Source organism: Eubalaena glacialis, chromosome 12 (genome assembly GCF_028564815.1).
Source record: "Eubalaena glacialis isolate mEubGla1 chromosome 12, mEubGla1.1.hap2.+ XY, whole genome shotgun sequence".
Taxonomy (NCBI): Eukaryota; Metazoa; Chordata; class Mammalia; order Artiodactyla; family Balaenidae; genus Eubalaena; species Eubalaena glacialis.
The window spans coordinates 50,916,703-50,938,223 of record NC_083727.1 but is presented as its reverse complement, the minus strand read 5'-3'; the positions used below and the strand labels follow the sequence as shown (position 1 = coordinate 50,938,223).

General features: G+C 44.1%; 2 protein-coding genes across 6 annotated transcripts in view; one reads left to right on the top strand and one right to left on the bottom strand.

Annotated features, from left to right (window-relative positions):
- Nucleotides 1-17,977, bottom strand: part of PPIL6 (peptidylprolyl isomerase like 6) — a 35,856-nt gene extending 17,879 nt beyond the window's left edge. For 2 of the 3 annotated variants that reach the window (XM_061207090.1, XM_061207091.1), the window contains exons 1-5: nt 17,864-17,977; nt 14,958-15,053; nt 11,649-11,837; nt 8,498-8,560; nt 8,247-8,394 (exon numbers count right to left, since the gene is read on the bottom strand). In XM_061207090.1, coding sequence (XP_061063073.1) covers nt 8,247-8,394; nt 8,498-8,560; nt 11,649-11,837; nt 14,958-15,053; nt 17,864-17,965 — 598 coding nt within the window. In that variant the 5' untranslated portion in view covers nt 17,966-17,977. The remainder of the gene's footprint in view (nt 1-8,246; nt 8,395-8,497; nt 8,561-11,648; nt 11,838-14,957; nt 15,054-17,863) is intronic. The other variant, XM_061207092.1, reaches the window with a different exon arrangement.
- SMPD2 (sphingomyelin phosphodiesterase 2) lies at nt 17,955-21,432 on the top strand. Of its 3 annotated transcripts, XM_061207088.1 has the most exons (11): nt 17,955-18,218; nt 18,344-18,630; nt 18,828-18,924; nt 19,040-19,116; nt 19,468-19,561; nt 19,717-19,806; nt 20,051-20,133; nt 20,261-20,393; nt 20,489-20,593; nt 20,775-20,928; nt 21,036-21,432. In XM_061207088.1, the coding sequence occupies exons 2-11, from the start codon at nt 18,581-18,583 to the stop codon at nt 21,416-21,418; spliced, it is 1,266 nt and encodes a 421-aa protein (XP_061063071.1). In that variant the 5' UTR covers nt 17,955-18,218; nt 18,344-18,580; the 3' UTR covers nt 21,419-21,432. The 3 variants fall into 3 exon arrangements, with proteins under 3 accessions (XP_061063071.1, XP_061063070.1, XP_061063072.1); XM_061207087.1 differs by having other exon boundaries at nt 17,955-18,630; XM_061207089.1 differs by having other exon boundaries at nt 17,966-18,630; nt 21,039-21,432.
- Nucleotides 21,433-21,521: the final 89 nt, after the last annotated feature.

The following is a 21,521-nucleotide window of genomic DNA, read 5'->3' as shown; positions in this document are numbered from 1 at the left end:
CCTCCCAAGTAGTTCTGAGGGTTAAAGGCAGTCATGTAGGGAGAGCACATGGTGTGGTGCCTGGCAGAGTGTCATGCTCCTTCATTAGTGGCCATTATTATTGTGCAGCATCACACACTTATGGAATGTATCCTCTCATTATCATCTTTACCATCATTCTCATGACCATGATGATGATAAAATGTATTAAACTATTTCTCAAGAGATCCTTCTAAAGGCAGTAGGCCTGTGGGAGCCACAAAGAGGCTTAATAACTGCCAAAGTGGCTTAATAACTTGGTATCTTCATTAAGTTCATACTTCAGAAATGAACAGAATGTATGTTTCCTGTTTAACTATCTGTTCATTCATTCATTCATTCTTTTAACAAATTCTTAAAAAGCGTCTACTATATGCCAGGCACTGTTCTCCAACCTGAGGATGTAACAGTGAACAAAATAGATAAACATCTCTGCCCATATGGAACTTATATTCTAGTGAAAAGAAACAATAAATCAGTTAACAAAGAAATATTAATAGTATGTCCAGTGGTGAAAAGTGCTAGGAAGAAAAATAAAGCTGGGTAAGGGGATAGGAGAGCAGCAGAGAAGGGGGTGAGGAGAGGTATATGGAGAGGAAGGTGGCAGTTTTTGAATAGGGTGGTCATGTAGTCCCTGCTGAGATAAACTCTTAGCAAAAATCAGAAACAGATCAGGGGTTGATGCAAGGGCATACATGGAGGAATAGCTGGGTGTAGATATCTCAGGCAAAAGAAACAACAAAAGACCTCAGGGCACACATATGCTTGATGTGCTAAGGAACAGCAAGGAGCCGAATGTGTGGAGCAGAGTGAGCAAGAGGGAGGGGTCAGAAGATGAGATGGGGTTGGGGGGAGAAGGAAGGCTGTGTTGGGCCTGTTGGGCCCAAAGGGCGAGCAGTAGTGCCTGGAAGCATCCTAAGGCACAGCACCAAACCACACTTAGCTCCTGTACTCTGAAATTCTACTCACAGCCCTGTGGGAATCTGACATCTGAAGGAAGAGAATACTTAAAAAGCTTGGCACCTTCAATATACCATGTCACTGAATCCTCACCACAACCTGTGATATTATAATTATGATTAAGAAACTTATTCAGAGATGACAAATGCCTTATCCAGCATGGTACAACTTATATGTATCAGTTTGGATTTGAATTTAGTAACCAGAATTTCTTTTCCAAACTGTCCTTAAACATCACTGCCTTCTGATCTGAAACCATGGCCTGAGACCTATACACTTACTATTTGGAAATTTTACTTCAAATAAATAGACAAGTAACATGGCCTACTTTTCCCAAATTTTGCTCTGGGGCTCACATCGGTGAGGGGAGGTCTAGCCAAAAGCAAAACAAAGAAGAACACAGCATCCGGAAGCCCAACACATCAGTCAACACTGAACTAAGTATCAGGAGACACTGATATGGGCCCTCTTTTTTTTTTATTATTTTTTTAAATTAATAATTTTTTTTGGCTGTGTTGGGTCTTCGTTGCTGCTTCGGGCTTTCTCTAGCTGCTTCGGGCTTTCTCTAGCTGCTTCGGGCTTTCTCTAGCTGTGGTGAGCAGGGGCTACTCTTCGCTGTGGTGCACGGGCTTCTCATTGCAGTGGCTTCTCTTGTTGCGGAGCACAGGCTCTAGGCGCGTGGGCTTCAGTAGTTGTGGTGCGCGGGCTCAGGAGTTGTGTCTCGCGGGCTCTAGAGCACAGGCTCAGTAGTTGTGGCGCACGGGCTTAGTTGCTCCGTGTCATGTGGGATCTTCCCGGACCAGGGCTCGAACCCATGTCCCTGGCATTGGCAGGCAGATTCTTTTTTTTAATAAATTTATTTTATTTATTTATTTATTTTTGGCTGCGTTGGGTCTTCATTGCTGCATGTGGGCTTTCTCTAGTTGCGGCGAGCGGGGGCCACCCTTCACTGCGGTGCACGGGCCTCTCACCGCGGTGGCCTCTCCCGTTGCGGAGCACGGGCTCCAGGCGTGCGGGCTTCAGTAGTTGTGGCTCTCGGGCTCCAGAGCACAGGCTCAGCAGCTGTGGTGCACAGGCCCAGCTGCTCCGCGGCATGTGGGATCCTCCCGGACCAGGCCCCGAACCCGCGTCCCCCGCACTGGCAGGCGGACTCCCAGCCACTGCGCCACCAGGGAAGCCCCGGCAGGCAGATTCTTAACCACTGCGCCACCAGGGAAGTCCCGATATGGGCCCTCTTGAGGATTGTTTTATACTAACAAAAAATGGAGAACAGTCTAAATGTTCACTAATGTGAAATTAATTAAATTGGCATAGCACTAGGATGAAAAATTAGGCAGACCCTAAACATTTTATGTGTTTATGTATATTGACATATGAAGATGAATACTATATAAAGTGAAAAATAATTAGGTTAGAAAACAGTATTGGTGATATCTCATTTTAGAGAAACTGAAAAAAAAACAGTTGATTTACATACAAGATACTTGGATTAAATCTACATTTTCCTCCTCATCAGCCTCAGAATGTTCCAGATTATAGAAGAATAATGAAACATTATTAATTTAAGCCCCTGCATATTTCATCAAGTTCAAGCAAATCACCTTCCACACTAAGCCAATTAATTTTAAATTGCTGCCTGATTGCTCCCTATGGGATATCTCCTAAAAAGCCTCCAAATTTAATTTTGTGCTGCTAATCAGGCACCTAGTCTGTGTAAAGCCAAAGGACTGACCTGAACAGAAAGCAAAGATGGAGACCAAGATGCTTTAGATCTTACTTCAGTTGTAACAATGTAACATCTTTGGTGAGAAATAAGCTGTTTTCTTTCATTCTGTTTTCAAATTTCCACCTTTAGTATGTTTCTTAAAAGCACTGTATTTTCTACATACACTTTTTTTTTAGGTGAGCATTTAAAATTATCTTTCGGTTAAAAAAATGTTATCCTACTTTTTTCTTAATTTTTGAATTTTTTTTTAATACAGCAGGTTCTTATTAGTTATCTATTTTACACATATTAGTGCATATATATCAATCCCAATCTCCCAATTCATCCCACCACAACCCCCACCTCCCCGCTTCCCCCCCCTTGGTGTCCATACATTTGTTCTCTACATCTGTGTCTCTATTTCTGCCTTGCAAACTGTTCATCTGTACCATTTTTCTAGATTCTATGGCTTAATATACAATATTTGTTTTTCTCTTTCTGACGTCACTCTGTATGACAGTCTTTAGGTCCATCCATGTCTCTACAAATGACCCAATTTCATTCCTTTTTATGGCTGAGTAATATTCCATTGTATATATGTACCACATCTTTATCCATTCGTCTGTCGATGGGCATTTAGGTTGCTTCCATGACCTGGCTATTGTAAATAGTGCTGCAGTGAACACTGGGGTGCATGTGTCTTTTTGAATTATGGTTTTCTCTGGGTATATGCCCAGTAGTGGGATTGCTGGGTCATATGGTAATTCTATTTTTAGTTTTTTAAGGAACCTCCATACTGTTCGCCATAGTGGCTGTAGCAATTTACATTTCCCACCAACAGTGCAAGAGGGTTCCCTTTTCTCCACACCCTCTCCAGTGTTTGTTGTTTGTAGATTTTCTGATGATGCCCATTCTAACTGGTGTGAGGTGATACCTCATTGCAGTTTTGATTTGCATTTCTCTAATAATTAGTGATGTTGAGCAGCTTTTCATGTGCCTCTTGGCCATCTGTATGTCCTCTTTGGAGAAATGTCTATTTAGGTATTCTGCCCATTTTTTGACTGGGTTGTTTGTCTTTTTAATATTGAGCTGCATGAGCTGTTTATATATTTTGGAGATTAATCCTTTGTCCGTTGATTCATTTGCAAATATTTTCTCCCATTCTGAGGGTTGTCTTTTCATCTTGTTTATGGTTTCCTTTGCTGTGCAGAAGCTTTGAAGTTTCATTAGGTCCCACTTGTTTATTTTTGTTTTTATTTCCATTACTCTAGGAGGTGGGTCAAAAAAGATCTTGCTGTGATTTATGTCAAACAGTGTTCTTCCTATGTTTTCCTCTAAGAGTTTTGTAGTGTCCGGTCTTACATTTCAGTCTGTAATCCATTTGGAGTTTATTTTTGTGTATGGTGTTAGGGAGTGTTCTAATTTCATTCTTTTACATGTAGCTGTCCAGTTTTCCCAGCACCACTTACTGAAGAGACTGTCTTTTCTCCATTGTATATCCTTGCCTCCTTTGTCATAGATTAGTTGACCATAGGTGTGTGGGTTTATCTCTGGGCTTTCTATCCTGTTCCATTGAACTATATTTCTGTTTTTGTGCCAGTACCATATTATCTTGATTACTGTAGCTTTGTAGTATAGTCTGAAGTCAGGGAGTCTGATCCTTCCAGCTCCGTTATTTTTCCTCAAGATTGCTTTGGCTATTTGGGGTCTTCTGTGTTTCCATGCAGATTTTAAGATTTTTTGTTCTAGTTCTGTAAAAAATGCCATTGGTAATTTGACAGGGATTGCAGTGAATCTGTAGATTGCTTTGGGTAGTATAGTCGTTTTCACAATATTGATTCTTCCAATCCAAGAGCATGGTATATCTCTCCATCTGTTTGTGTCATCTTTGATTTCTTTCATTAGTGTCTTATAGTTTTCTGAGTACAGGTCTTTTACCTCCTTAGGTAGGTTTATTCCTAGGTATTTTATTCTTTTTGTTGCAATGGTGAATGGGATTGTTTCCTCAATTTCTCTTTCTGATCTTTTGTTGTTAGTGTATAGGAATGCAAGAGATTTCTATGCATTAATTTTGTATCCTGCAAATTTACCAAATTCACTGAATAGCTCTAGTAGTTTTCTGGTGGCATCTTTAGGATTCTCTATGTATAGTATCCTGTCATCTGCAAACAGTGACAGCTTTACTTCTTCTTTTCCAATTTGTATTCCTTTTATTTCTTTTTCTTCTCTGATTGCCGTGGCTGGACTTCCAAAACTATGTTGAATAATAGTGGTGAGAGTGGACATCCTTGTCTCGTTCCTGATCTTAGAGGAAATGTTTTCAGTTTTTCAACATTGAGAATGATGTTTGCTGTGGGTTTGTCGTATATGGCCTTTATTATGTTGAAGTAGGTTCCCTCTATGCCCACTTTCTGGAGAGTTTTTATCATAAATGGGTGTTTAATTTTGTCAGAAGCTTTTTCTGCATCTATTGAGATGATCATATGGTTTTTATTCTTCAATTTGTTAATATGGTGTATTACATTGATTGATTTGCCTATATTGAAGAATCCTTGCATCCCTGAGATAAATCCCACTTGATCATGGTGTATGATCCTTTTAATGTGTTGTTGGATTCTGTTTGCTAGTATTTTGCTGAGGAGTTTTGCATCTGTATTTATCAGTGATATTAGTCTGTAATTTTCTTTTTTTGTAGTATCTTTGGTTTTGGTATCAGGGTGATGGTGGCCTCGTAGAATGAGTTTGGGAGTGTTCCTTCCTCTGCAGTTTTTTGGAAGAGTTTGAGAAGGATGGGTGTTAGCTCTTCTCTAAATGTTTGATAGAACTCACCTGTGATGCCATCTGGTCCTGGACTTTTGTTTGTTGGAAGATTTTTAATCACAGTTTCAATTTAATTACTTGTGATTGGTCTGTTCATATTTTCTATTTCTTCCTGGTTCAGTCTTGGAAGGTTATACTTTTCTAAGAATTTGTCCATTCCTTCCAGGTTGTCCATTTTATTGGCTTGGAGTAGTTGCTTGTAGTAGTCTCTTAGGATGCTTTGAATTTCTGCGGTGTCTGTGGTAACTTCTCCTTTTTCATTTCTAATTTTATTGATTTGAGTCCTCTCCCTCTTTTTCTTGATGAGTCTGGCTAAAGGTTTATCAATTTTGTTTATCTTCTCAACCAGCTTTTAGTTTTATTGATCTTTGCTATTGTTTTCTTTGTTTCTATTTCATTTATTTCTGCTCTGATCTTTATGATTTCTTTCCTTCTACTAACTTTGGGTTTTGTTTGTTGTTCTTTCTCTAGTTCCTTTAGGTGTAAGGTTAGATTGTTTATTTGAGATTTTTCTTGTTTCTTGAGGTAGGATTGCATCGCTATAAACTTCCCTCTTAGAACTGCTTTTGCTGCATCCCATAGGTTTTGGATCATCACGTTTTCATTGTCATTTGTCTCTAGGTATTTTTTGATTTCCTCTTTGATTTCTTCAGTGATCTCTTGGTTATTTAGTAACATATTGTTTAGCCTCCATGTGTTTGTGTTTTTTACATTTTTTTCCCTGTAATTGATTTCTAATCTCATAGCGTTGTGGTTGGAAAAGATGCTTGATATGATCTCAGTTTTCTTAAATTTACCAAAGCTTGATTTGTGACCCAAGATGTGATCTATCCTGGAGAATGTTCCATGTGCACTTGAGAAGAAAGCGTAATCTGCTGTTTTTGGATGGAATGTCCTATAAATATCAATTAAATCTATCTGGTGTATTGTGTCATTTAAAGCTTGTGTTTCCTTATTAATTTTCTGTCTGGATGATCTGTCCATTGGTGTAAGTGAGGTGTTAAAGTCCCCCACTATTACTGTTTTACCGTCAATTTCCTCTTTTAAAGCTGTTAGCATTTGCCTTATATATTGAGGTGCTCCTATGTTGGGTGCATATATATTTATAATTGTTGTATCTTCTTCTTGGATTGATCCCTTGATCATTATGTAGTGTTCTTCCTTGTCTCTTGTAACATTCTTTATTTTAAAGTGTATTTTATCTGATATGAGTATTGCTACTCCATTACTACTCCAGCTTTCTTTTGATTTCCACTTGCATGGAATATCTTTTTCCATCCCCTCACTTTCAATCTGTATATGTCCCTAGGTCTGAAGTGGGTCTCTTGTAAACAGCATATATACAGGTCTTGTTTTTGTATCCATTCAGCAAGCCTGTGTCTTTTGGTTGGAGCATTTAATCCATTCACATTTAAGAAAATTATCAATATGTATGTTCCTATTACCGTTTTCTTAATTGTTTTGGGTTTGTTTTTGTAGATCCTTTTCTTCTCTTGTGTTTCCTACTTAGAGAAGTTCCTTTAGCATTTGTTGTAGAGCTGGTTTGGTGGTACTGAATTCTCTTAACTTTTGCTTGTCTGTAAAGCTTTTGATTTCTCCATCAAATCTGAATGAGATTTTTGCCATGTAGAGTAATCTTGTTGTAGGTTCTTCCCTTTCATCACTTTAAATATACCATGCCACTCCCTTCTGGCTCGTAGAGTTTCTGCTGAGAAATCAGCTGTTAACCTTATGGGAGTTCCCTTGTATGTTGTCGTTTTACCCTTGTTGCTTTTAATAATTTTTCTTTGTCTTTAATTTTTGTCAATTTGATTACTATGTGTCTCGGCATGTTCCTCCTTGGGTTTATCCTGCCTGGGACTCTCTGTACTTCCTGGACTTGGGTGGCTATTTCCTTTCCCATGTTAGTGAAGTTTTCGACTATAATCTCTTCCCATATTTTCTCAGGTCCTTTCTCTCTCTCTTCTCCTTCTGGGACCCCTATAATGTGAATGTTGTTGTGTTTAATGTTGTCCCAGAGGTCTCTTGGTCTTCATTTCTTTTCATTCTTTTTTCTTTATTCTGTTCCATGGCAGTGAATTCCACCATTCCGTCTTCCAGGTCACTTATCCGTTCTTCTGCCTCAGTTATTCTGCTATTGATTCCTTCTAGTATATTTTTTCATTTCAGTTACTGTATTGTTCATCTCTGTTTGTTTGTTCTTTAATTCTTCTAGGTCTTTGTTAAACATTTCTTTCAACTTCTCGATCTTTGCCTCCATTCTTTTTCTGAGGTCCTGGATCATCTTCACTATCATTATTCTGAATTCTTTTTCTGGAAGGTTGCCTATCTTCACTTCATTTAGTTGTTTTTCTGGTGTTTTATCTTGTTCCTTCATCTGGTACATAGTCCTCTGCCTTTTCATCTTGTCTGTCTTTCTGTGAATGTGGTTTTCGTTCCACAGGCTGCAGGATTGTAGTTCTTCTTGCTTCTGCTCTATCCTACTCTCTTGTATTACTTTTTAACCTGGAATATTCCTGGTAACACACTTTAGATTTGTTTAGTTTAATAGGGAATTTTTTAAAAGAGTATGACTATCTTAATTCATCATTTGGCCATATAAAACATCCTTTAAATATATATATATAACATCTAATATTAAATATATCTAATTCTATATGAATTTCACAAAGGCAGATAAACAAAAGTTTGGACATTTTGATTTAATGTTGCAACTAAGTTGTATTTAAGCTTTTAAACTCACCTCCTCCTTGTATCCAACCATTCCGTACCACTCGATGAAAAATGGAACCTGTGTAATGTAGCCTGATGCCACTTTGGGAAAACCCTGCTTTTCCTGTGCACAGGATCTGAAAATTTTTACATGTTTTGGGACATGTATCACAATATAGCTAAAAATAAAGATAAAAGGTTCAAAGATTAAAAACTTAACATTTTGACAGAGATTCTCACTCCCCCCAACTTATTAAAAAACAACAACCAAAAACCTCTTACCTCAAAAATCAATCTTCCAATTGGATAAAAATCAATAGAAATGTCCAAGAACACAAAATTATGCTATTAAAATTAGAGAGAAGAAGGTAATACAGGTCAGTGTTTTAGCAGAAGGTTTTAGAAATGACCAAAAATATAATAGAATAGTGTTTTCAGTGATAAGATGATTGACAGCATTAACAGTAGATAATGTAACAGCAAAATTAAAAGAATGACTTAAGGATCTTTGTTTCATTATACCAAAATTTTACTACCTAAATAACATGCTTTTTAAAACCCTTAAGTGGTAAAGCTCTGAATCACATTAACCTATCACACAAGACTGACAGCACATGGCCTAGATATCCACTGCATCACAAACTGGGTGTGGAAAGGAACACTGGTCATTCCCTCTGGAAAAAGCAGCAGACTGGGAATTCTTTTCTTTCCTGAGTAATTCTGGGAAAAGATCCAACATGAGCCCATGGATTTGGTTACTGTGTGTTCTGGATTTTCAGAGACTGCACAGATTAGCTGAGCAGAGCCAGGCCATAGTCTTTCTGAGCAGGAAAATAAGGCCACTATATGAATAGGAGATACCATACCAGGGGTAGGAAAGAGAGGATGCTGTGCTTTTGAGTTATTTCATTCATGACCTCATACTCCCAGATGCCCCCAGCTCTTGTTTTCAATTGACATCCTTTCTGGTAGAGACAGCTAACATTTGTGAGCCCTTGTCTAGCCCTACAAAGAGGCATCCAAAGTGAAAACACTGTTCTCCATCACAGTAGCATTCATTTAGGGAGCAGAACACATCTAATGGAATACATTTCAACTCTTAGGCACCATTCTCATATATAAAAATGCTGCCTGATTTAACAAGTACATAAGAATCTAGGAGGCATAATGAAAGAATCTAGGAGGCATAAATGAAATCACTTTTAGTTGTATCACTATCATTATTTTATGTCGCTCTAAGCTTTTTTTTTTTTTAATTAAAAGACTGAAATAGTATTGTAATATCTGGCATCCAGGAATGAAGTATTACATCCATACTTATTATAATTAATTTGTTTGTGCCTCTAAGCTTCTGTACTACAAGTTCTTAATTATAAAAGAATATTATAACTTTAGAATAAGAGGTATAATATAGTAAACTTCATAGGTTTAGGAGGAAAAAGGACATATTACAAGTCATAATTGATTTCTGAAGTGAGTGAGTCCATTCAGACATCATTAAACTTCCCTGGGCATCGATATATTATCTTTATGTGGTTGTCAAGAGTTGATAATTCTAAAAATTCTAATGAAAAGAGAGTAAGTGACTGTGACACAAGATAATGTCACCTAGCAGCCAAACCTAATTGTCTGCTATATCGTTCCAAACCAGAAGTAAACAAGTCCCTGGGTTTTACTCAGCACGAAAAATCTAGCCTCTGTGCAAAAAATCCAAGGATTTTCTCCGGAATCTGGGTCCTCTCTCCTTACTGCCACTAATTAATTCAGGCTGTCATTATTTCTAGCTCACACTACTATAGCAGATTTCCAAATGGCCGCCCTGCCACCAAGCTTTCCCCACTGTACCCTGTTTGGTCACAGCCCTGAAATTTTTTCCGAAACACCAAAGAAGATGATGTCATACTCTTGATGAAAAGCTCTGTTGGCTTGCTTCCTTCTGGATGAAATCTAACTAACTGGTTAAGAGTGGACAGTAAGTTCAACCTTTCTCTAGTGGATCTGGTTTTGGGGTTTGTTTGGTTTTTGGTTTTTTTAAACATCTAAGCACCTTTCCTATTTGAGAAACTCCTCACAAGGTTGCACCAGCCTCTGGAGAACCTCCTCTCTTTCCCCACTGTGTGTGAGCCAGGGTGTGGGCATATAACCTGAGCTCGACAAGTCAGGTGCTCCTGCCCGGGGCCTTAGATGTCTAGGAAGTGACAAAGACCCAAGGAGAGCTGAGAAGTTATGCTCGGTGAAGGCAGCATTAGGGCCATTGGGCACCCATGGCAGCATCCTGGCTGCACATTCCTGGGGCGTGACTCTGGCCATGTTTTCCTGCTGCCAGGTCTCCCTTGGTTCCTGCCTGCTTTCCAAAGCTGGTTCTCCAGCTTTCCTGTCAATTGTGAGGTTACCAACATCCTTTTAATACATACTTTTTCTCCTCAAGTTAATGAGAACAGCTTGGTACTGTTGGCACCAAGAATCCTGACTGATTCTCATTTTCCCAGTGTCATTTCCCACTAATTCTGGCCTCCCTGCTGTCCCCTGCCATTCTCAGAGTACACCATGTACTTCTAGACTCCTGTCCCTTTGGGAATGAACTGCTATGAATGTTAACTTCCTCCCCACACCCTAGAGTTTCAAGCATTTTCCAAGTGCATTGTTTATTCAACAAAATATTCACTGAGCACCTCCAATGTTTCAGATTCTGTTCAAGGCAGTGGTTGAACAAGGGTGAACGAGACAAGGTCTTTGCCTTTGCACAACTCAGATCCTAGCACTGGGTCTTTATGTAGGCACAGGCCACCATGGGCATGAAATAATTTTCAGCATGTGGTAGCTGTTGGCTACAAGGTTTCTGAGCAAAATTACATACTTTTACCTCTATTGCCATTCCACCCTGATGGCTGTCTCTTGCTCTCTGGACCTCACACTTCCTAACTGTCCTCTGCCGTTGGAAACCTCCCCAATGCCATAGCTTGTCTAGTCCTGCTCTTGCCAACTATGTGTCATGCTTTAAAACGTCACCTTCTCAAACTTGCCATTCTCTAGTGCAGTAGCTGTCACTTAGGTGTTAGAAAGTATTAATTAAAATATTTCATGCTAAAGGTGAATGAAGGATAGGCTTGACCTTCTCTGAGGGGGAAGGTCTTAATATTTTTAAATAGATGGCAATTAATGTATATAAGCTTCTAGCGGGGAGTAGGAATGTTTGAACAGGGATGATCTTCTCCCGGTGCCATCTGCCTGCTGTGAGATAGGCTTGCTTTACACACCACCAAGCCAAACCCTGCCATGAATCCTTTGCAACTGGATCATAAGGTCATTGAGAACTTAACCTAGTCTCTTACTCTTTTATATTCCCTTTGCTAGGTTATCAGTAATTAATGGTCAATCAATGTAAATGCTCAAAGATTCCACTATTTTCCTTTAAAAAGTTAGTGCAACTTGCCTTCGTGTCTCTTAAGAATTTGGCAGAATAATCCGTAGTAAGTGCTTCATAAAGTGCAGGAGGCTTAAAATCAACTATATCCCACACTTTGTGGGCCCATTTCTGAAGATCAAGTGCATCACCCAGGAGCTGATCGTTAATAAAACACATCACATAGGAAGAATATTCCCAGATTTCATTCTTAAGTTCCTGTAAAGGAAAAGGACCAAAAAAATGTAAAGGGGGGTGGGGGTAGGGATGGGGGGGAACCTAGCTAAACCCACAAGCCAGAGCTTGAATCAACCCTAGGGCTGAATCTTTAAAAAATATATTTTTTGCCCTCTTTCAGAATTTTGCTCTCAAAGGGAATTTAAGAACATTTTCAAGACTCTGACGGTGTTGAAATCAAAGAATGACCTAACAGTGATCTTTAAAATGGTACGATCTTAGAAAATAGATGGTAATCTGGTAATAAAAGTCTGTGTGCATAGCATACTTGTTATATTAATTTGAAAACAAAATGCAGTCTTTTAGCTTCATTTCTGAAGCACATTTTACTGTATGCATAGTTGGTTAGGGGTCCTAAATAAGACATGGTTTTCAATGGGAAGGATGGAAAGAACGCTTTTTTGATGGAGGGAAATCAGACCAGGTGAGGAAATGCCTCCTGAGGGCCAGGAGCAGTTTGCGGGGCACGCCAGGGGCCGTGAGGAAGAGAACTCACCTCTTCCATTACAATTTTTTTTTTTTTTTAACTCAAGTAATTTATTTATTTTTTGGCTGCGCAGCATGCGGGATCTTAGTTCCCCGACCAGGGATCAAACCTGCACCCCCTGCAGTGGAAGTGCGGAGTCTTAACCACTGGACCACCAGGGAAGTCCCTCCTTAACACTTTTAAGCCCTAAGCCCCTCAGAATGAAGTGCATTGGTGTTTTCATCCATACAGCACTGCCAGCCAACCTCCTAAACCTCAGTGTGTGGCCACTGAGTAATGTGGCCTCTGAGTAGATCTGGTTTATTATTACCTGGTGCCAGTCCTGGCAAAGCCATGCATCATCTGGGACAGCTGTTCTCCAATTTTAGTGGGCAGTCAGAATTACAGATTCCTGAGCCCCACCCCAAGTTTCTGATTCTGGGATGGGGCCTGAGAATCTGCATTTCTAACAACATCCCATGGGACGCTGCTGCTTTGGCTGGTCTGGAGACCGCACTTGGAGAAACGCCGGTTTGGGGAACGGTTTGCCTTCAGCTGCCAGCGTGCTCCATTCCCGGCTCTTCTCTCAGGAGGAGCTCGCTTCAGATTCCTCACTTCCTAAACTTGTTCATGCTGAACTGTCAATCGCTGAGCCTATGGGTCAGTACTCCCTGGAATGTTGAAATTCATCAGGGTTCTCACATTTTACGGGACACAAAACTTTAAAAAGGGGAGGGAAAGTTTAATTGTGGATATTTTAGCTAGCCTGGTAGGAGAAATGCAGTAGCAGGTACAGTTTACTCGGAGGCTGAAGGTTACGTGCCTTGTCTGGGTGTCTTCTATACATGAGGAGCCCTCATCGCCTGCCTCAAGATAGCAGGCTGGACCCGATGTTTTCTAGGGCTTTCCAGCACTAAGATGTATGATGTTGCCTTTTTTTGGAGGGGGAAAAAGGGCCTTCCCAAAGGCTCTGAAGCCATCCCTCATGGTTGGCATTACATTATACTGAAGCAGTGAGGCCAGTGCAGACTAACCTCAAATGTGCTAAGAAGCACTATGTATAACATAAGATAATGCTTATGTGAAAGGAGAACAAAAAGCTGGCCTGAAGAGGAAGAAGAGGTTAAGGTGGCAAGTATCCAGGAGATGAGGGAGGAGGAGGGAAGAAAGGAAAGACAGAAGTTAAGGATATGTGGGAAGAAGCAGCATTGATGACCTAGGAAGCCTCATTCAGGCCCCATGAGAAAAGCAGAAGGAAGAGAACACAAAACAGCTCAAGGTTAGCAACCCAGGCTGACAAGGGTCAGAAACTGGAGAATGGAATCCACACCAGTCTTTCAGAGTATGGTGGGAATACGGAAGAGGAATGGGTGCAAACCACGAAGCGTGAAATCATGGCTCTCCTGTAGGTGGAGAGCACGATACGATAGGCAGTTTAGGAAGTTTGGTGATAAAAATTAAGAAAAACATACTGTTTTACGTTAGGGTGCCCAACTGTCTGGGTTCGCCTAGGACTGTCCCAGCTTTAGCACTGAAATTCGTGCATTCCAGCAAACCCCTCAGATCCAGGCAAACCAGGACCACTGGTCACCCTAGTTGTTGTAATGATTAGAGTTAATATTTATAGAAGTCATTAGAATAGTGCCTGGCATATAATAAGCACCATAGGTAAGTGTTTGTTATGGTTCTGTTTGAATTATATAATGAAAATGTACTGTGGCTGTGAAAATGGTATGAGACTTAACATATGGTATTCTTGACTCAGTCTTGCACCGTTCATGTGACTGAGCAGAGAGTGAAGTAAAGCCACACTATCTGCATGATAAATCACAGGACATCCTTGTGCAATCTAGCACAGGACAATCAAAACTGCTCTGGTCAGGGGAAATGGGATCTCATCAGCCACTGAGAGATGGGGTTGGGCAGGGAAGCCAGGACTGGGACTCTACAGGACTGGGCCAAGGGTGACAAGCAGGAGGCGTACCCATTCTAGCCTGCCCCCCAACATGAGCTGTATCTGAGCCAGGATGCCACATGTTCCAGGCAGCACTACCAGTTAATCAGGGATGGCACCCAAGAGGAAACCAATCTGCCATCCCTGGATAAGCTCTGCCAGCCTTAGGGTCTGGAGTTCTCCAAGGGTACTGTTAGGGGGGAGAATGCAGAGAAGGAAGCTTCCATTAGGACACGGCTACCCTGTGGGAAGTTGGCGCCTACCATCAGAGCTCCCCTAGGCAACTCTACATGCTCCCCTGCTATATCTGTGCTGGACACCACTGAAACCTTCCAGAGTTAGGGCCAAAAGGAGTGCCAGACCACAGTAACCTGAGTGCGCGAGTGTCACAGGAAGTATGAGTAAGTGATATGCCGGGAAAGAGGGGCAGGAGTAAATAGCAGCACTGAGAGTTTAAAACTTACCTTTATCATATGCTTTCCAAAAGAAAATTCTGTAAATGTTTGACTCTTTCTTAAAATCAGCTTGGTAAAATGACTGAAATAATTTAGGAAAAGTGCATAATTTAGAGAAATAAAATCTAGTTGTATCAAAATTACTGCTTCAGTTTTTCCAAACCAATGCATATGTAAATAAATCAGGCAAAACTTGGCTCATTTCCCACACCCCAAATATCCTTTACCCTTTTTTTCTCCTGTAGATATTGATCCCATGCAAATTCTTGAACAGGAACTATTATAGGGTCTTCAAATTTGGATGGATAATTACTCTTCAGACTCTAAGTTTCAAAATAGAATAATTATTTTAGAGTAAGTTCTCTTTTAAAGTAGAAATCATTCCGCCCAATTTTTATGGGGTCTTCAGGAAGTTTTATGCAACATACACCCAAGCCACAGTCTGGCTTAGATGCCCCTTGCCAGCTCCCAGAGGCCCCTGTGCTTACCTCCAGTAAGTCCCTCCCCAGGCCATACTAATTGGTCTCTCATCTGAAGAGAATAAGCTCCTTGAGGGCAAAGACTATGCCTTAGTTTCCCACTGGCCTCAATATTTGGTACATAGTGGACCATCCACACATAGCAACTGCATAAACAAATGTACGAGTGAGTTTATGCCAATAGTTTCGTGACCTGCCATGTTCTTTTAGGACCAGTTTTTCCCTAAATTAAACTCTTACTAAACCTCAGTGGATCTATGGATACTTTTAACTAAAAGAAATGTTATTGCTTTAATTCACTGACATATGAAGAATGACCAAAAGGATATTGTTGTGGTTATACCCCTTGGGAAAAAGAGAAGTAAATATTAAATGTGTTTTGGTCTAGACATTGAGCATGTATTGACTTAATGTATTTTGTTTTGTCTGTATGAATCAGAGAAAATTCTTACTGGTTAACAACATCTGTCAAAAAAAAAAGTTTTGGTTCCTGTTATGTTACACTTTGCCTCCTCCTAAAGCAAGGGAAGGCAGTTGAGGCAGTAACAGTTAGGCATCACCTTTCTGAGCAGGTCTGAGAAGTAAATGGACCAACAGGGAAAAGTGTCATCTGGCCACTTCTGTTGTGGTCTAAGGGGACACTGGCTTGGCATGCTTCATCAAGGGTGGATAGTCCAAGGGGGAGAAAGCCAGGATGTGAGTGTACCCTGCCTTGGGACCAGAAGAGGGCAACAGCAATCTGGCCATTTCCTTCTTAGTCTGCTGTACCCACCCAACAGCTGATGTGTCCTTTTTCTCAATTCCAGTGTCTGTGCTCTGTCTGAGGCAGTCGTGCAGGATGACTGCTGTTTCTGAGGGACCATCTGGAATAACTAGTAAGCCCGATAGTTTTCAAATTAAGCATACTTAATCATGCTTTCTTCATAATTTGTTCCAGAATGGACTACATTATGTAATACTCTTTATAAATCTAAATCTTTCAGTTAATTAGGCATCAGGGATTGCTCACAAGTGATCATGTTGGAAATATATTCAAGGATCCTTTATTAACATAGAACTAACTGAATTTACATTCATATATTTTCATATTCAAATAGAGCTACAGTAGGCAAAATTTAAGAAAGTGAAAATTAACATTATTAATATAATAAAGACGTTGTTTTCTTGACTTAGTGTCCTCTGCAACAGGGGTTGGCAAACTGTGCCCAGCAGGTCAAAGCTGGCCCACTGCCTGTTTTGGTAAGACTTGAGAACTAAGAATAATTTTTAGATTTTTAAACAGTTGAAAAAGAATCACAAGGAGAATCATTTCATGTCCTGTGAAATTATATGCAAGTCCAACTGCAGTGTCCATAATAAAAGTTTTATTGGAAAACCACCATTCATTTACATACTGTCTGTGGCTGCTTTTGCACAAGGACAGAGTTGAGTAGTCATGACTGAGAAGCTATGCTCCAAAGGCCTAATAATTTTATATGTGGACTTTACAGAAAAAAAATTTGCCAACATCTTCTCTACAGTGTGGAGAAAACATGTGCCTTCAGAAAAGGAGCTAAGAAAAACAAGAGAAAAAAAATCCCTCACACTTATTATGTACAATTTGGGCCATATAACTTTGCTGATCCTATCAGCCCAGCTAACACAGTCCATAATTTCTACTTCTTTTAATGATCCATGTATCATTTTCACAGACTTCTTATCACTTGTTCTCTTCATCTTGATGTAAACTTTACCTATTTCACAGATTAGTCACTATTTCCTGACTTGATTTAAATTCAAACTAACTCTGTGAACTTGGAGCAGGTAAGAAGTTAGGAATTTCTTAAGATTTCTTCTATTTGGGAACATTTTGTGTCAAGTATCCAGCTGGGTACTTAGGGAGATACAGACATGAATAAGGCATTGTCCTGGAGTCTAGTGGGGCTTTGAAGGAGAGCAGCTTGGCATAATCTTAACAGCATTTCTGGAGCAAACCCCAAAGAAGTGCTGAATTTTACATTTCAACGTTTTATACACTTCTACATTTCTGCTGCATTCGGGTTTTAGGAATGCTGTGGCATTACTGACCTGGCCTAATTCTTACAGTTACTTAAAGTGTTTTTCGTTTTACATTGTTCTGCATGTTTACAAAGAAATGTCTGTATTCTCCAAAGCACTTGTGGGTCATTTGTTAAGAAATCCCGTAAGCACCTAATTCGATTGGAATGCAGTGACTGCTATAGAAACTTTAAAGAAAACAACAACAACAAAAACCCTCCCCGAATGAATAGTTTTCAAAAATCACTTGGGAAAGGAGTTTGTAAAAAAAATCAGCTAGTTATAATGGTAACATTTTTTTCACAAAGTTTTAAAATCTGTAATTTCAGTTAAAAATTAATGTGGGATAAAATGTGTGTTAATGTAGAGGTAGGAATCACCTTTATTCCCAACAAGGTTCTGAACGATTCCTTCGCTCGGATCTCCCTTTAAAGGTAGCCCTTCTCGAAGTGGAACTCCCGCCTGGACCGGCCCTCGCCCTCTGCACGCTGAGATCCATCCAGAGACAGCCCACCCCGGCCGGGACATCCCCTCCCTGAACCTCGACCCCCGCCACCAGGAGGCGCACGACCGGAAGCGGGAGGGGCCTTCCGCCCTTGTGGTTTCTTCGCGGTTACCTCAGCGGCGCTCTTCGCAATTTGAAAGCTGGAGCTTTTGAAGAGCCCCACCACCTTCACCTGCAGCGGCTGCTCGGGCGGCGTCTGCGAGCTGCTCGCCATGGCTGCGCGCGGGGACTCCGCGGGTCACAAACACAGCGCGTCGCCAGGGCAACCGCGCGGCCCCGCCCCCGCCGCTCGCCGGAAGGAGGGGGCCGGGGGCGGGGCGGTCGGCGAAGGCCCGGCCTTTCCTCAACTTTGTGTCTGTTGCTGTGGAGGCGGCCGAGAGGCTGGAGAGGACGCGTGGGAGGCCGCCACCAGCGACGAGCTCCGGAGAAAAGGAACGGGGACCCCACGCCTCGCGTGCTTCAGCGTGGTTCGCCGCCGCCCCCACCCCCACCCCCCCGCCCCCCCCACCCCCCCCCGACCTCCTCTGGGACCCCAAGCCCAAGGTCCTCCAGCGCGGTAGTCGCCTCCCGTCAGCGCCTGATTTCACCGCAGATCGCCTTTCCGGGTTGCCGCGCAGCCAGATTGGGGCCAGCCGGCCGGTTGCCCGGGTAACGCGGGAGGCAGTCCCCGGGCGCGTGCACTTCGGCGCCGCGGCCTTCCCGGGAGAGCGGGAGCAGGGCGACCACCTGTGCGCGGTGCCCCGCGGGGAAGGCCGCCCGCCCGCCGCTGTCCCCAACGCGGCCGTCGCTGCGGAAGCCGAGCCGTCCCGCGCCGCCGAGCGTCCCCGCCATGAAGCCCAACTTCTCCCTGCGACTGAGGGTCTTTAACCTCAACTGCTGGTGAGTGCGCCCGCCGACCCGGGTCTGGGGCCGCCGCCCTGCTCGCCAGAGGCAGGAGACCTTCCTCACAGCCGGGCCACGGCGCTCCCCTGCCCTACCCCTCGGGGTGCGGGGCAACCCCTCCCTCCGGGGCCCGCACCTGGCCGTTGCTGCCCGAGCGCCCCAGCCGTCACCTCCCCTGCGCTTTTCGTCCTCAGGGGCATTCCCTACCTGAGCAAGCACCGGGCCGACCGCGTGAAGCGCCTGGGAGACTTTCTGAACAGGGAGAGCTTCGACCTAGCTCTCCTGGAGGAGGTGGGGCCGCGCGGAGCTGGTGTGGAGGCCCGGCGGGAGTGGGGGCGGCTGGGGCGCGGGCGGGGGCTCCCGCCCTGGGGGAAGGGCCGGCAGGTATCGTCACCCCTCCCCTCAGGTGTGGAGCGAGCAGGACTTCCAGTACCTGAGGCAGAAGCTGCTGCCCGCCTACCCAGCAGCGCACTACTTCAGGAGGTGAGAAGCCCACTGGCCCAGAAGCCTGGTCTCGGAGCTGGAGGCCCTTGGCCCTGCCAGCCCTTCCCCATGCTTCCTGCGCCCGCCTCCCTCTTCCCCGGCGTCGTCTCTTCTGGGTGTGGGAGCGGGCGAAGGTGGAATGAGGAAGATCTAGCTCTTCAGCTCATCAAATTTATCATCAGGCCATCCTGTCAGCCCACGTAAAAGCCGTCGCCTTGAGCTTCGATCTGGGGTGGTACCAGCAGCAGAAGGAGAAAAAAGCTGATAAGAGCTGGGAGACGGGGGAGGGGAAGGGGGCTGGGTATTTCTCTCCCTGCTTTTGCGGCTCTTGACTAGGACTTGGCTTTTCAGCGGCATCATTGGCAGTGGTCTCTGTGTCTTCTCCAAACACCCAATCCAGGAATTCACCCAGCACGTCTTCACCCTCAATGGCTACCCCTACATGGTGAGCCTGACCTCTGACCTCTGACCTCTTCCACCTCCCTTCCCCACCCCGCCGCCCGCTAACACATGGTAAAGGAGGTGGCCTTCCTAGGGCTGCAGGGGATGGGCAGAAAGAGGGTAGCAGCGCCCTGAGCTCCCGCCCCCTCCTGCCTACAGATCCACCACGGTGACTGGTTTTGTGGGAAGGCCGTGGGGCTGCTGGTGCTCCATCTGGGTGGACTGGTGCTCAACGCCTACGTGACCCATGTGAGTGAGGCCGGCAGTGCTTAAGGCTGGGGCAGGCGGCCTGGTCCTGGGAGGGAGAGATGGGACTCCTCCTCTAGCCAGGCTGCCTTGGGGTGAGGTGTGGCGGCAGCATCTCCTAAGGCCAGTAGGCAAGGTTCACACATATTTTACCAAGCAGCGTGCCAAGTGACAGACGCAAGCTTGATTTACTCCTGCCTTTGGGAGCCTCAATCTCATTTGCAATTGTCTCCTCTATCCTGCTCAGCTCCACGCCGAGTACAATCGACAGAAGGACATCTACCTAGCACATCGTGTGGCCCAAGCTTGGGAACTGGCCCAGTTCATCCAGTGTGTGAGCCTGGGCTCGACAGGGGAAGTGGGATGGGGTCCAGGAACCGAGGGGTGGCTAAGGCCCCACTTTTAGGGCAGAGCTGATGAGGGAAGAGTTCCTGCCTCACCATCTTGGTTCCCCCAGCCACACGTCCAAGAAAGCTGATGTGGTTCTATTGTGTGGGGACCTCAACTTGCACCCAAAGGACCTGGGCTGCCGCCTGCTGAAGGAGTGGACGGGACTGCACGATGCCTTTCTGGAGACTCGGGACTTCAAGGTGAGGACCTGCCTGATTATTTCCCCACCTACACCCCCAGCCTCTCTCCCTCCTCCTTTCCCCTGCATCCTCATTCAAGCCCACTATTCACCTAGGGCCCTGAAGAAGGCTGTACGATGGTACCCGAGAACTGCTACGTCAGCCGGCAGGAGCTAGAGCAATTCCCCTTGGGCATCCGCATCGACTATGTGCTTTATAAGGTCAGGCCTCTCCCTGCAACATGCCTTCACCCTCTGTCTCTCTTCATGGCTCACCAGCCTATCCTGATTCTTTGTCCAACTAGTCTAGTCTTTTATCAGTGGCGGCTGGAGAATGGGATAGTCAGGAACTGGTTCTCCGGGAAAGGCGCTCTCAGAAATTTCTCTCTGGCTCTTTTTCTAGGCAGTGTCTGGGCTATACATCTCCTGTAAGACTCTCAGAACTACTACAGGCCACGAGCCTCACAGCGGCAGCCCCCTCTCTGATCATGAGGCGCTGATGGCTACTCTGTGTGTGAGACACAGCCCCCCCCAGCACAACCCCAGCCCTACCCATGGTGAGTCAGCCCCATCCTTTTCCTTGGCCCATCCCCACGGGGCAGCCCCATCCCTCTCTCAGACCCTCACTCTCCCTCCCCACTGCCGCGCTTTGTTCTTGGACCAGCAGAGAGGTCACCGCTGATCAGTGTGCTAAGGGAGGCCTGGACAGAACTGGACCAGGGCATGGCTCAAGGTCGCTGGTGGGCCACCATCGCTGGCTACGTGATTGGTCTAGGGCTTCTTCTCCTGGCGTTGCTGTGTGCCCTGGCGGCTGGAGGAGAGATCAGGGAAGTTGCTGTACTGCTCTGGACCCCCAGTGTAGGACTGGTGCTGGGGGCGGGTGCATTCTATCTCTTCCACGTGCAGGAGGCCAAGGGCTTGTGTCGGGCCCGAGCCGAGCTCCAGCATGTGCTGGGAAGGGCAAGGGAGGCCCAGGACCTGGGCCCAGAGTCCCAGCCAGCCCTGCTCCTGGGGCAGCAGGAGGGGGACAGAGCAGAGGAACAATAAAGCTTGACACTTTGGTGGCGCTGCCCTTTTCCTTGTAGAGGCAGTGATTGGGGCCAAGGGTCGGTGTGATTGTCACAGTGTAGACCTTCAGGCTCCTACACAG